Source organism: Rhinopithecus bieti, unplaced genomic scaffold (assembly GCF_001698545.2).
Source record: "Rhinopithecus bieti isolate Rb0 unplaced genomic scaffold, ASM169854v2 scaffold_50706, whole genome shotgun sequence".
NCBI classification, from domain to species: domain Eukaryota; kingdom Metazoa; phylum Chordata; class Mammalia; order Primates; family Cercopithecidae; genus Rhinopithecus; species Rhinopithecus bieti.
The window spans coordinates 221,903-237,079 of NW_016819840.1; the positions used below are offsets into that span (position 1 = coordinate 221,903).

General features: G+C 42.3%; 1 gene segment (V, D, J or C); it reads left to right on the forward strand.

The window, feature by feature from the left end:
* Window positions 1–4,055: 4,055 nt before the first annotated feature.
* Window positions 4,056–14,942, forward strand: LOC108519979 (Ig heavy chain V-III region 23-like). The segment is given in 3 exon segments: window positions 4,056–4,345; window positions 13,287–13,603; window positions 14,616–14,942. Coding segments are annotated over 3 exon segments (690 nt in total).
* The last annotated feature ends 235 nt before the right edge of the window (window positions 14,943–15,177 follow it).

Genomic DNA, 15,177 nt, shown 5'->3' on the forward strand with positions numbered 1-15,177 from the left:
GNCTTCCTTGAGCTGCTGTGAGCTCCACCCAGTTCGAGCTTCCCAGCGGCTTTGTTTACCTACTTAAGCCTCAGCAATGGCGGGCGCCCCTCCCCCAGCCTTGCTGCTGCCTTGCGGTTAGATCGCAGACTGCTGTGCTAGCAATGAGGGAGGCTCCGTGGCCTTGGGACCTTCCCGGCCAGGTGTGGGATATAGTCTCCTGGTGTGCCCATTTGCTTAAAGCGCAGTATTGGGGTGGGAGTTATCCAATTTTCCAGGTGTTGTGTGTCTCAGTTCCCCTGGCTAGGAAAAGGGATTCCCTTCCCCCTTGCGCTTCCCAGGTGAGGCGATGCTTCGCCCTGCTTCAGCTCTCGCTGGTCAGGCTGCAGCAGCTGACCAGCACCAATTGTCCGGCACTCCCTAGTGAGATGACCCCAGTACCTCAGTTGAAAATGCAGAAATCACCGGTCTTCTGTGTCGCTCACACTGGGAGTTGGAGACTGGAGCTGTTCCTATTCGGCCATCTTGCTCTGCCCTCTCGGATAATTCTTTGACATATTTTAAAATCGCCCTGCACAGTTATCTTTTGTGAGAGAAATTTACATTCTGCAGAGAATCTCCTTCCCTTTCCAGGTCTTTTGTTATCCTGAGAGGATTAGCTAAGAGTCCAGCAACTTTTAAAGGTCTTAATAGAAAATATTTGCCATCTATTGTCTCTAAGGGTGGCCACATAAGAGACTTCTTCAGTAATAAGAATCTTGTTCTCCAAAACCCATTATCTTAACCCAGACACTTTGTTATACTGATTTCAGGTCTTCAGATAAAAAACTTAAGTGTTTCAATCAATTGCCAATCAGAAAATCTTTGAATCCATCTGTAAGCTGTAATCCCCTCCCCACACTGCCTCACTTCTAGCGGTTTTGTCTTTATTGACAAAGTCAACATTTATCTCACATGTATCAATTGATGTTATTAAATTGAAGCTGCAATCAAGCCACTTTGGGCACATGTTCTCAAGATCTTGTGGGACTGTGTCACAGGGAATGGCCCTCACATTTGGCTCAGAATAAATCTCTCTAAATATTTTGCAAATTTGGTTTTTTTTTTATTTTTTTTTTTTTTTTTTTTTTTTTTTTTTTTTTTGAGGCGGAGTCTCACTCTGTCGCCCAGGCTGGAGTGCAGTGGCCGTATCTCAGCTCACTGCAAGCTCCACCTCCCGGGTTTACACCATTCTCCTGCCTCAGCCTCCCGAGGAGCTAGGACTACAGGCGCCCGCCACCTCGCCCGGCTAGTTTTAATATTTTTTTTAGTAGAGACGGGGTTTCACCGTGTTAGCCAGGATGGTCTCGATCTCCTGACCTCGTGATCCACCCGTCTCAGCCTCCCAAAGTGCTGGGATTACAGGCTTGAGCTACCGCACCCGGCCTTTATTAATATTTCTAATAGAACCTACTCTGTGGTCTTTGTTACATCCACAAGCATATTAACAAACATTAGTTATTAAAATAAGCACATGTTGGCAATTTCTTATGAAGTTACACAAAGACCTTCTATGGTATAGAGTGTAAATGTTTCAAAGTATTTATGCAAGTTACTTCAAAATTTACGTTCCACAGATACTGCTATCGGATTCCTTATGTCAGCTAATTATTTGTTTTATGATTCTGCATTTTTGTAGATGACCACAGTTTGTTTTATTTATTTTTTTTTTTGTAGATGATCACGCCCTATCTTTTCTATGCCTTTATTGTAGAAAACTGTGTGAAACTACTCAGGGCTACATTTGAAAGTCCTTACTGCAGCGGCTGCTGGAATTGCAGTGGGTTTCCTCTGCAGCTAGCAGACACCCAGATTCCTTCAGTGAAAACTTAATTTTGTTCCCTGCTTGGTTTTGGGCCTTAGTCTTGTGTCATCTGGAAAGACTCTGTGTTTCAGATCCCCCAGGTCATCCCAGAGCCACAAGGACCTGACAATTGTCAATGTGGTGGGAGGGGTTGCACTGAACGGGCACTCTCTGTGCTTCTGAGGGAGCCATACTCCAGGCAGATATCACAGTCCTGACTCAGTGTGTCCTTCCAAGTATCCCTGCCCCTCCTGCAGGTGTGATGCTGATCCATGCATCTTCCTCCCATTCCTGGGTAGAGGGTCTACTCTTTTTGTCCCATGTCTTCTTCCAGCAGCCACTATGTCTTCCCACTGATGTCTTCAGCTTCCTCTTTTCTGCCCTTCCCAGAAGGATGCGGCTGTATTTCCAGAGGGAAGAGAGAGGAGGTGGGAGATGAGGCTGTTATTCCTGAGAGAATGGACAGAGCTTTGGAACTTTTCTTCCTTCTATCCCAGTTTCTATGAGTTCCTCCAGTGCCTGTAACACAGAGGTGTTAGTGGCTTTGCCCCAGTATGCTAATTATTTGGTAAGGTCCTGGTGGCAGGGGAGGTGGGTCTGGATGCATTTCAGCCACAGCTGCTGTTCCGCTTTCCCACACAGAAACATCTTGGGAGGGAGAGGCTGGAGATTTTTGTGATGTGTCCTCAATCCTGGCAGAAAAGGTTTCAATAGCAATAGGAATCACTCAGTTGTATGTCCTCTGATAATTTAAACAATAATTTCTTTATTATACTCAACTCTAAACAATCTGAAGAATATGTCTAAGTTAACCCTGCATTCACTTACATGACGTTTGCTGGCCTCTGCCCCAGATGAGGTCATATTCTCTTCCTGTTTTTCCTGTTTGTTCCTGCAGGTCACTGACTTTCACAAGATGTAAGGTCCCTTGTTTGTCCTATAACATCAATAATCTGATGTTTTAAAGAAAATGTGCTAATTTGCAGCTCAGTAAGATTAGTTGTAAAAATAATACTTTTTACAATGAACACATTCTTCATACACAACCAAATTACTGACTCTCAAGTAATTATGCTGAGCAAGAAGCCACACAAATCAAATGGAAACTATAAGGTTTCTCTTTAGGCAAATCTTGAAAAATAGATCTGAAGTAACAAACATGAGAGACTGACTCAGTGTGATAAGAGAAAAATGACTGGGAGGCAGGAATTGGAGGAACCCAGGGAAACTTTTAAGTGTGGTTCATCGTCTTCTTGTTATTTGGGAAGCACAGGTGAGCACATGTAAAATTGCACTTTTTTCCTTTGGAGACATGATCTTGCTTTGTCATCCGAGCTGGATCTCAGTGGTGAGATCATAGCTCTCTGCAGCCTCAGACCCTGGGTCTCCACCAACACTCCTCCTGCTGCTGTACATAGCTGGGAATACTGGCATGTAAGACCATGCTCGGCTTCAGAGTTTATTAAAATGCACACTTTAATTAAGCAATATTTATTACACAGCAATAATGCCTCAATACGAGTATTGCAAATAAGTGGATAATTTTTTCAATAAAGATTGATGGAAAGATAGACGCTAACAGGAGAAAATGCGTGACACCCAAGAAAATACAACTGTAGGAAATGTGCTTTTCTTTACAATTGTTAGGTAATCACAACAGTGCATACACGTTACAGCATGTTCTCATTACAGAGAAGAGGTTCTGCAAACCTCACTAGCTGCGACCCCTGTGTGCTGGGCTTGGTTCAGGGAGCAGTCAGGTCCGGCAGTGAGAAGCACAGGCCCAGATACCCAGGCTCACTCTGACCAAATGTGAGCTCTGGGGACATTGTACAACCCCTCTGTGCTTTTGCTGGGAATTTCTCATCTGTAACATGGAAATGACGTTGCTGCCACATACCATGTTTCCTCTACATATGTAAAAATAAAAGATGATTGGCGCTAACTTAATATACACAGTTTATGTAGATCGATTATATCTCAATACAACTGTTTTAAAATAGAAATTACAAAATTATAAGTTTCATAGGTTTTAATATTTTATCACAGAACAAACTTTCAATAAGAAACCACAGTTTCCAAATGCTACCAATATCACAAATCTCCCCCAGGACACTCCTCATGCTCTGAGCCCCACTGTCTCCTCAGGCTTCTCACCCCAGAGCTTGCTGTATAGTGGGAGACATGCAAATAGAGTCCTCTGTCTGCTGATGAAAACCAGCCCAGCCCCGACCCTGCAGCTCTGGGGAGGAGACCCAGCCCCGACCCTGCAGCTCTGGGGAGGAGCCCAGCCCCGACCCTGCAGCTCTGGGGAGGAGCCCAGCCCCGACCCTGCAGCTCTGGGGAGGAGGCCAGCCCCGACCCTGCAGCTCTGGGGAGGAGCCCAGCCCTGACCCTGCAGCTCTGGGGAGGAGCCCAGCCCTGGCATTTTCAGCTGTTTTCATTTGGTGATCAGGACGGAACACAGAGGACGCACCATGGAGTTTGGGCCGAGCTGGCTTTTTCTTGTTGCTATTTTAAAAGGTAATTCATTGAGAACTATTGAAATTGAGTGTGAGTGGATAAGAGTGAGATAAACAGTGGATACATGTGGAAGTTTCTGACCGGGGTTTCTTCTTGTTTGCAGGTGTCCAGTGTGAGGTGCAGCTGGTGGAGTCTCGGGGAGGCTTGGTCCAGCCTGAGGGGTCCCTGTAACTCTCCTGTGCAGTCTCTGGATTCACCTTCAGTGCCTACTACGTGGACTGGGTCCGCCAGGCTCCAGGAAAGGGGCTGGAGTGGGTCTCACGTATTAGTAGTGGCAGTGGTGGTAGTACATACTACCCAGACTCTGTCAAGGGCCGATTCACCATCTCCAGAGACAATTCCAAGAACACGCTGTATCTGCAAATGAACAGCCTGAGAGCTGAGGACACGGCTGTCTATTACTGTGCGAAACACACAGTGAGGGGAAGTCAGTGTGAGCCCAGACACAAACCTCCCTGCAGAAACGTTCAGGGGAAATCAGCGGCAGGGGGCGCTCAGGACGCACTGATCAGAGTCAACCCCAGAGGCAGGTGCTATAGAGGCTGATTTCCTGTCAGGATGTGGGACCTTATCTTCTCCTCACGGTTTCTCTAGTGAACCTCTTTACGTTTATAATTCTGTGCTTCCTAATGTCATCTCTACATATTTTTAAAAATATCATTTTAATATGAGGACCCATTCTCACATGCACCAAATGCAGATTGACGTTTACTGAGATGAAAAGGCCTCAACTACGGCCACCAAGTTCAGAGTCCTAAGGAAGCTCAGGGGTGCCTGGTGAGTTGTCTCCAATCAGACCCAGTACAGAAACCTCAGGGAGATTCCTGGACTGGAACAGTGTTTAGGGATTCTGATCGCAGCCAACAGAGAGGCTGGGCCAGGGTCAGTGTCATGTAGAAGCTCACAGGTTTCACACCTGACCCTTCTCCTGACACTATATCCAATCAGCCTCAGCACTGACCTGGTGCTCCTTTGGCTCCCTATCCATGTTATTTCTTTAGAGGGTTTGTTCTTCATTTTTATTTGCTTTCCCTGCTTCCTGAAAAAGAAACAGATGGTCTCTGTGGTCTACCTTCCAGGGCTCAAGGCATTTTCTTGGAGCTCAGGTGGGGCTCAGGCTGTGGCTCCTGCAGCCACATGGGAGAGGCTGATGGGACTTCCTTCCCTCCCCATCTGCTCAGGACCCTCCACTGTGTTGTGTGTAGATTCATCTGCGAATGCAGTTGGCCGATAATAGTGAAGGGGATAAACTTATTTTATCAAAATGGGATGAGGATGTGGAATTAACCCTGTTCAAGCCGTCAGAGTCATCTGCTTCAGAAGTAGTGTTAGAAAGAGCTTGGGAAATTCATCAGAATCAAGATGGAGCCACTTGTGTTAAAACCCTAACGAATGAAGCTGGGGAAGGCCATGAAGGAGGGTTCTAGCACACATGTTCCTGATAACAAGAACTATTATAGACTCTGCACCGCCACAACCTTGCACAAAAGCCATTGCAACCTTAAAAGAATTACTTCTCCAAGTATATCTGCCCAGCAACTGCTTGTTCAACCTTACACTGATGTTACCCGTTATTGATCCTTCTAGCCCAGGATAATTGTCTCAAAACAGCTGATGTAACCCTCCTCATTTTTTCTTAATTCTTTATCTTCCTTTACCAACCTGAATGCACCCATACATATTTCCATTGCAATACACATCCTAGAATAAATATTATTACATTTTAGAGTCTCTGTCTGTTTTTCAGGGTTGACAAGCTACAGGTGGACATGCCACATTTCTGTGAGACGTAGAGGATGACAGATTTTGGAGATGTCTAGGAATATCCAATGTCCATAAGATCATCTATAAATAAGTGCAGGCTGGAAGTCCCAGAGAGAGGTGAAGCTGCCGAATTACCATGGAATTTAATTTTATCCAGTTCTGCTCCGATGGAATCTGGCCCACTCATTTTATCACTGACAATCTACCTAACCTAGAGTCAACTGATGACAGTTTTAATAACATCTATTAAGTAAATTCAGAACCATATATATATATATTTGAGATGGAGTCTCACTCTGTCACCCACCCTGGACTTCAATTGCACGATCTCAGCTCATTGCAACCTCTACCTCCCGGGTTCAAGCAACTCTCTTGCCTCAGCCTCCAGAGTAGCTGGGACTACAGGCACCTGCCACCACATCTGGCTAATTTTTGTATTTTTAGTGGAGACGGGGTTTCACCATATTGGTCAGGCTTGTCTCAAACTCCTGACCTCAGATGATCCACCCAACTCAGCCTTTCAAAGTGCTGGGATTACAGGTGTCAGCAACTGCACCAGGATAACACCACATATATTAATTTGGGATTGAATAACCACAAAGTCTACCCTAATCGAGTGTACCATAAAACTTTCCATTACCCAGAGGGAAGAATCTTTGACATGAGATCTAAGTTCGTAATTTTTTAAGGTGTAAAACTGACCATTTTAAAATCAGACGATTATGATTTTGCTAATAAGTTGTAGAAGTTGCATGTATATTGTGGATATTAACACTTTTTCAGATGCATGACTTACAATTATATTCCCATTCTGTCGGTTGGAATTTTTTCCATGCTTTGCAGCATCTTTTTGTTGTGATGTAGTTCCACTTGTTCAATTCTGCTTTTGTTGTCTGTGACTTTAATTTGAAATACAGGAAATCATTCTTATTATTTTCTGGGTAGGGGAAATTTTACAATTGCAAGCCATACATTTAACAATCTATCCCATTTAGACTTGATTTTTGTGTTTATTCTAAACTAAAATTCTTAATTCTTTGCATGTGTAGATCCAGTTTTTCCAACATCCTCTTAGAGAGAGACTATGATTTATCCATTGTGTATTGTGGGTTGTCATGCTGAAAATCAGTTTGCCATCGATGTATCAGTTTATTTCTGATCTCTTTCTATATATTATTGCCAATACAGTCCTGTTTTTATTTATGTATCAAAATGTGCATATTTTGTCAATTTCAACGTGCTGTTCAGAACCTGTGCATGCCAACAACTGTGTTTCTCAGTGTACTCTTGGACTTGTGAAGCCCTCACAGACCCTCTCCCTCATCTGTGCAATCTCTGTATTCTCCATCACAACCAGTGCTTCCTGCTGGGTCTGGATCCATCAGCTGCCAGGGAAGAAACTGGACAGGATCTGGTGCACAGCTCATGAGGGAGTGCACAACCTAACCCACTCCTCAAGAGGAGTCCAGACACCATCTCCAGATCCACATGCAAAAAAACAGTTTTTCCTACAGCTGAGCAACCTGAACAACAAGTACACAGTCATGAATTCTTATTAAAAAAACACAGTGAGGGGAAATCATTGTGAGCCCAGACACAAACCTCCTGGCAGGGGAGCTCAGGAGCAACAGGAGATGCTCATGACACTAGGAGGCACTCAGGACACACATCAAGGAAGGTGCAATTGTAGGGAAAAGGTGCTGGAGATGGGATTTGGCATCACCATTATATTTCACCACTGGACACCTAGTTTATTCTCATGTATGTGATTCTTTGTATTATTAGAAAGTGACATTTATATAAATATATAACCATATGTAGGTGCATCAAGTCGTCCTCTCCATCTTATGTGGACCTTTTCCCTTAAGACTCTGAGTCCCTGTACTTATTTGAGCACCTCATAAATTACGGTCAGTTATGTACAATCTCTTTCTTTTCTTTCTCCCTTCTTCTCTCCTACTCTCTCAGTCACAATCTCACACACACACAGAATTCTACAACTTCGATTACCTGACATGCTGAAAACCATAGATTAAAGTGCAGGTTTCCCAGCTTACCAGCTGTTCGTATTGTTGTAAGAATAAGAACATTGTGTTTCTCAGCTATGTACTTTTCTAAGATAATACCACTTTAAAAAAAAAAAAAATAGCCAGATAGTGAAAGCAATCCAAATATCAATCAGCAGCTTAATTAATAAACACACTGTGGTAAATTCATTCACCGGAAAAAACACCTATTGTTACAATAAGGTACTGCTGACCACACTCAAAAGTAAGGGTAAATTCACAAGTACATATGATGAGTAAAATAAGACAAACACATACAAGTCCATACATACTATTCAACTTTTATGAACTCTATTATATGAAAACCAATCTAATGTTACATAAAGAAAACCAGTAGTTGACTCTGGATGTAGTGTGAGAAGGGGAGGTTTGGAAGCAGGAAATATAGGAAAACAAAAGGAAATGTTGAGTACAGTTGAGTTTTTTTCTATGTTGAGAAAGGTAATGGTTATGTCACTATTACTCAAATTGTACACATTATGTGAGGGCCACTATTTGCTTTTTCACCTCATTAAACTATTACAAATTTAAACACCTAGAATATGGTAGAAAATGAGTTAGAGAAGAATGAAATATAGAAGATATTAAAAAAGAAAATCACAGAACAATGGCATAAGAACTTCACTCATCAAACTGAATAAATTTTAAATTTCTCAACACAGAATTAAAGATTTCATTAAATATATAAGAGAAATCAACAACTCCAGAATACACACATGAATAAACCCTAAGTCTACCTATATTCTTAGGGAAACACTAGAATACAACAAAATAATGTCACGATTCCATTACATAACAGGGGTAAACAAACCGTACCAGGCATGCCAGCTCTCTTCTGGAGCTGGGTCAGGGAACAGGTGTATCCTGTGGTTAGGAGCAGTGGCACCAAGCTCACAGCATCAGTTCTAGTTGACACCATAAATAGGCCAAGAGATCACAACTAAAATGCAGTATGGATGTCATATCTGTGGGTGCCGCACACTCCCCCATGTGAATATGGAAAGGTTAATTACCTCTTGGAGTGTCTGCCAAGAGTAGTGCTGGTCTCTCAGGAATGTCCAAAATGGCTTGGTTGAGCAAGTAAGGAGACTAGCTCAGGGTTCCTATAGTGGCTTGGTGGTGGAGGCAGAGTGAGGGTTCTCACTCACAGAAAGGAGTTTGTGGGGTGTGAACCTCCAAATGGCTTCAAATAGGGAATTCCTGTGATTCATCACTAGATTTACCTCGTGTGGGAAAGAAAAGAGATGAGGGAAGAATGAGCGTTAAGTTATGAGCAGTCAGACATCAGAACAATAGTCTGATGACTTATTCTATGTAGAAACTATAAAAATCATGAATAAAAAAGATCAGTCCAATATGGGTGGACAACAACCAGGTCTACACAAAATGAGAAGACTGATTTTAAGAATAAGGAAATAATAATGAAAAGGAGGAGGAAAATGTGGACAAAGAGGTGAAAGGCACGGGGCAGGGGATTAGACAAGCGTTGTGTTCCAATGAATTTTATGGAGAATTTTCACTCTCTAAGATCATCCGCCTATTCTGAATGTCTTAGATGAGATGCCTGTTCCAAAACATCAGAAGCACCAGAGGATTTCTGAGGATTCTCAGTTTAATATCTTCTATTTGAGTAGCCTTACAATAGTGTACAATTCTTGCCTATTACTATTACAGTTAGAAATAGGGTCTTACTCTTTCACACAGGTTGGAGTGCAGTTCACTGTTACCTTGAACTTCCGGCCCAAACAATCCTTCTGTTTCAGCCTCTTGACTATGTAGGACTAGAGGGGTGCATCACCAAACCCAGCTGATTTTTTAAAAAAGTTCTTTCATAGAAATGGGATCTCTCTATGTTGCCCAGGCTGGTCTCAAACTCCTAGTCTCATATGATTCTCCTTCTTCTGTTTGGCTTCTCAAAGTAGTGGAATTAAAGGCATGATCCACCACATCTGGTCTGAACTGATTATTTAGTTGCAAAATATCAACCCAAGAATACTCCCTGAATTTTTTTCTGCAGTATTTTGGTTAATAGTGCCTGATAATATTTATTCCAATATGATTCAACAGTAGATTTTTTTCCTGATGTTTCTTCTAATGGACATAATTTCATGGTTGAAGATCACAAAACACTGTTAAAAGATGACATGAAAGGCAACATTAAACTTTTGGTGATTAGAGTATAAAACAAAAATTACTTTCAATATTGTGTAACACATGCATGCAATAGGACAAAGGGGAGCAATGAGGGCAAAATTTCTAAACGTATGAATCTTCCAGCTCCCGGGTCATAGGACAGTAACTGATGTGTCCTGAGGGAGGGACCCTGATGCCATATGCTAGTGGGATAACTCTTGGCCAGGAGAGTTTACATATTTTATTAAGGTTTTATAATTTTTTATTTAAAGATGCCAATTTATCAACATATCCAGAATATTGTGATTGGGATTGATTCTGTATGATATGAACAATGGTGATGCCTTCCATGTTTAGATAATATTACACACCAGCTTAAGATTGAGTGTTTGATGTAATGATGCACCCGAACATTATTCCAGTTTTCATACCAGTGTTTCATTTTTCTCTTTATTTTCATTTGGTTTCAAATTCATATGTCAGGTCTCTAACGTATAGGAATTCATTTAAAAGTGTCTTTTCTTGTTGTCTATTTTGATGGGGCTTCCAGAAGATTCAAAAACTTCCTCTGCCTGCAGCACATTTTAGAATTCTGCGCTACTGTAGAACATCTGTATTTAATCCTGGTCTTTGGTTAATTTACAAGCTCTACTAAGTGCAATAACTTCTGCCTTCTGAGCTGATTTACATCAGGTAGGGGACTATATCCTAAATGAAAATTTGTATTAGTGATATAAATTATTATTTCATAACCACTACTTTTATTATTTAAGCGTTATTCATTAAGAAACAAGTTCATTCAAGTGTTTTATTTACTGACAATTTCTCAATTGGTGAAGGGCACTAGACTATAGGGTCCATATTCCTGGGTCCGTATTCCTAGGATGGCATCATGACCCTGAGTCTGGGCATGACCTTGCCAGTATTTCTCACCCTCCGCCAGATGAGATGCTGGTCTGTGTGTTCTTGCCCCTTCCCCTGGGGTAGTGTCCTCCTGCTTTCCCCAGGTGCTCCCTCTCACAGCTCCAGTGTTCTCCACTGACACCACCACCTTCCAGTTCTGCTTCCCTGCCCTACAGACTAAGGCTGTCATTCCATAATACAGAGAGAGGAGCTGCTTCTCAGTGGACCTTGGGTGGGGACCTCTGTTCCCATCTCAACTCCTGAGGGGCTGAAACAGTGTCCCTAGGATTCTGGTTTCAGTGGTTTGCCTTGGCAGAGCAAATTCTTAGTTCTGTAGTGGAAATAAAGGAATTGGATCTGAATACATTTTAGAATTGTGGGCTCTTCTTTTCTCCCAGACACTTCGAGAAAGGATTTTTATGACTGTCCCCTTCTCCAGGGAAAGGGTTTCCAGATGATAGGTTAGCTTTTAATACGTGGTTCCTTAAAATTTCACACTACAGAACACTTACCACACTCAATTTCAAGTAATCCAATATATATTTGTACTTTGTTATTGGAGTAGCCTATATTTCATATTCCAGACTCTTCCATACGTAATTTCAAACCCTGGCTTTGTTAATCACTACGAGAACTTACTTCTCCCTAAACTTGAGATTTATTGTTGGTTTTGAAACTGTAATTATCTAAAGTATTAAAGAAAATTTGCAAAGTTCCATCTTCCATGTTTATCTGTTATTGTTGATGCAGTTCTAAACATAAGACAAATATATTCATTTTCTATATACATTTCCAAACTTGGTAGTAGATTTTTTAAGACCCAGAATGATAAAAAAAATTCAAATATTGTTCAGCTGCTTAATAAAAAAAAGTTAGGGTAAATTTGTTTGCTAGAATACTACCCAGCATTTATAATGAGTAAATGTCTGATATAGATAACTACAAGGTAAAATATGTAATTATTTACGCTAACTAAAATAAGCCAAACAAGAATATATACTGTGATATTTCATTTTTTAAAGTTCTGATGAATTAAATTGAATCTGCAGCAATGTAAAGATCAGTAGTTGTCAGGGAAATGGGTAGAAGAAAGAAAGGGAAAAGGAGGAAGAATATAGAAGAACAAAAGGAAATGTTGAGAATTTTCTTGTCCACCTTGATAACGATGATGGTTACATCATGTTTATCAACTACACATTTTAAACATGTGAAAGTTTATTATCTCTGAACTAAAACTTGTAAAATTCATTACAAGGAACAAATGGAAACAGACAAAGAAGGAGTGACAGAATGACAGAAAAAATGTATATTAAATTTCAGAAATACTTAAGAATTTATTTGCCTGAACCCTAGTTCTCACCATATTTTTAGGTGAATGCTAGAATGCAGCAAAATCACACATGTTCTCAATACAGGAAATGGGTTCCACAAACCACACTAGGCACGTCCACCTCTGTCCTGGAGCTGGTTCAGGGAGTAATTGGGGCCAGTGATGAGGAGCACAGGCCCAGATACCAGGGTTTACCCATCCCAGATATCAGCTCTTAAACACATACTGAGCATCTCTACATAGAGAAACCACTGGTTCTGATAAAACACAATTTACACAAGTATGTAAAAATAAAATAGGGTGATCATTTCAAAGTGTTTATCACAGCATAATTTTATAATGAGACAGCATATTTTCCAAATACCATCATTGTCACCAAACTTCTGCAAGGGACAGTCATCTCATCTGGGAACCATCTTCTCCTCAGGCATCCCACCCCAGTGCTTGCTTTATAGTAGGAGACATGCAAATACCACCCTCCCTCTGCTGATGAAAACCAGCCCAGCCCTGATTCTGCAGCTCTGGGAGAGAAGCCCCAGCCTGGGATTCCCAGGAGTTTCCACTTGGTGATCAGCACTCAACACAGACCACCAGCCATGGAATTTTGGCTGAGCTTGGTTTTCCCTGTAGCTGTTTTGAAAGGTAATTCATGGAGAACTAGAGATAGTGAGTGTGAGTGGACATGAGTGAGAGAAACAGTGGATATGTGTGGCAGTTTCTGACCTTGGTGTCTCTGTGTTTGCAGGTGTCCAGTGTGAGGTGCAGCTGGTGGAGTCTGGGGGAGGCTTGGTACAGCCTGGGGGGTCCCTAAGACTCTCCTGTGCAGCCTCTGGATTCACCTTCAGTGACCACTACCTGAGCTGGGTCCGCCAGGCTCCAGGAAAGGGGCTGGAATGGGTAAGTTTCATGAGAAACAATGCTAATGGTGGGAGAACAGAATATGCCGCGTCTGTGAAAGGCAGATGCACCATCTCAAGAGATGATTCCAAAAGCATCACCAGTCTGCAAATGAGCAGCCTGAAAACGGAGGACACGGCCGTGTATTACTGTGCCAGAGACACAGTGAGGGGAGGTCAGTGTGAGCCCAGACGCAAACCTCCCTGCAGGGACGCGCGGATCCCCCAAGGGGCGTTCGGGACCCACTGAGGACGGGACAGGTCCCAGGAGCCGGTGCAGGGAGAGGTTTCCTTTCTCATTAGCTGGAGAAGTCAGGTTTGTGTTTGCAGGACTCTGGAGAATTCTAGGCTGTGACATTTTATTACTTGTATTTATTATGAATTTATTATGGTTAGTATTTAAATGTTAGTAATTTTTAAAACAAAATATATATATTTAAGTATACACCTTCATGAAATAACCATTTCTAATTTTTTGCACCGATTCTTCCAGAGTTTTATTAACATCTGTTGACATCAGCAGCTACAAAGTTATAGGGACACAAATTTATAACCATAGAAAGATGTACAGGCCGGACACAGTGGCTCAGGGATATAATTTCAGCACCTTGGAAGGCCTAGGTGGGCAGATCACATGAGGCCAGGAGTTGGAGACCAGCCTGAGCAACACAGTGAAACTCTGTCTCTACTAAAAATACAAAAAGTAGCCGGGCGTGTTAGCACGTGGCTTTAATCCCAGCTACTTGGTAGGCTGAAGCAGGAGAATCACTTGAACCCGGAATGCATAGATTGCAGTGACCCAAGATGGCGCCACTGCACTCCAGCCTGAGCGACAGAGCAAGATTCCATCTCAAAAAATAAAAATAAACAAATAAAAACAAAGAAAATGTATAAATGCACAGACCTACGCATAATGTGTAGGAATTAATAATAAACATTACAATAAAATAATTCTAAAAATATGTCCTAAAGAATCAAACTTAATGATGAGCTTAAATGTAAAATATTAGAGTATTTCATTATTGATTTTGTTTATTTTTAATTGTTTACATCAATTGATTTATATTTGTTCATTTAACTACTGTTAACGAATGGTCATTTCAAATGTGGTTGTCACAATAAATAAGAATTTCAGGTGACGAATGATAATTATCTTAATCATTTCTTAATAACTTTAGTTATTCCATATTGTATTCACAAATCATAACATTACTTCTTACCTTGTAAATATAAGGCGCTGCAGGAGTCGGCGGCCAGCGCGGAGCAGAGGAAGAGGCCGTGACATCCACAGAGAGAAGGAGAAGAACACGCAGCTGAGGAGGAGGATGGAGGAGCTGGAGGCCGAGCTCCGAGAAAAGGAGGCAGAGCTGGAAGATCTCCGAACACAAAGAGAACTCGCCCCTCAGCTCAGGTCAGAGCGCGACTGTGTCTCTGAGAAGATGGAGGCGGCAGAGAGAGGATCAAAACCTAGAAGACAAAGCGCGTTCCCTAAAAACGGACGCTGAGGAGAGCCAATCCCGACAGCGCCACCTGGAGGTGGAGGTGAAGAGCTTCCTGGAGGTGCTGGACCGGAAGATCCACGACCGGCCTGACTTCCGCCCAGGCCTCCTCAGCTGGGCACAGACAACCAGGGCTGGCCCAGGGCCGGGCCCCGCCTGTGAGTCCCAAGCGTGTGTGTGAGACGAGATGGCGCTAGGACGTTCCCTGTGTGCGTTGCTTCTGTAAATGCAGGCGCAGTTT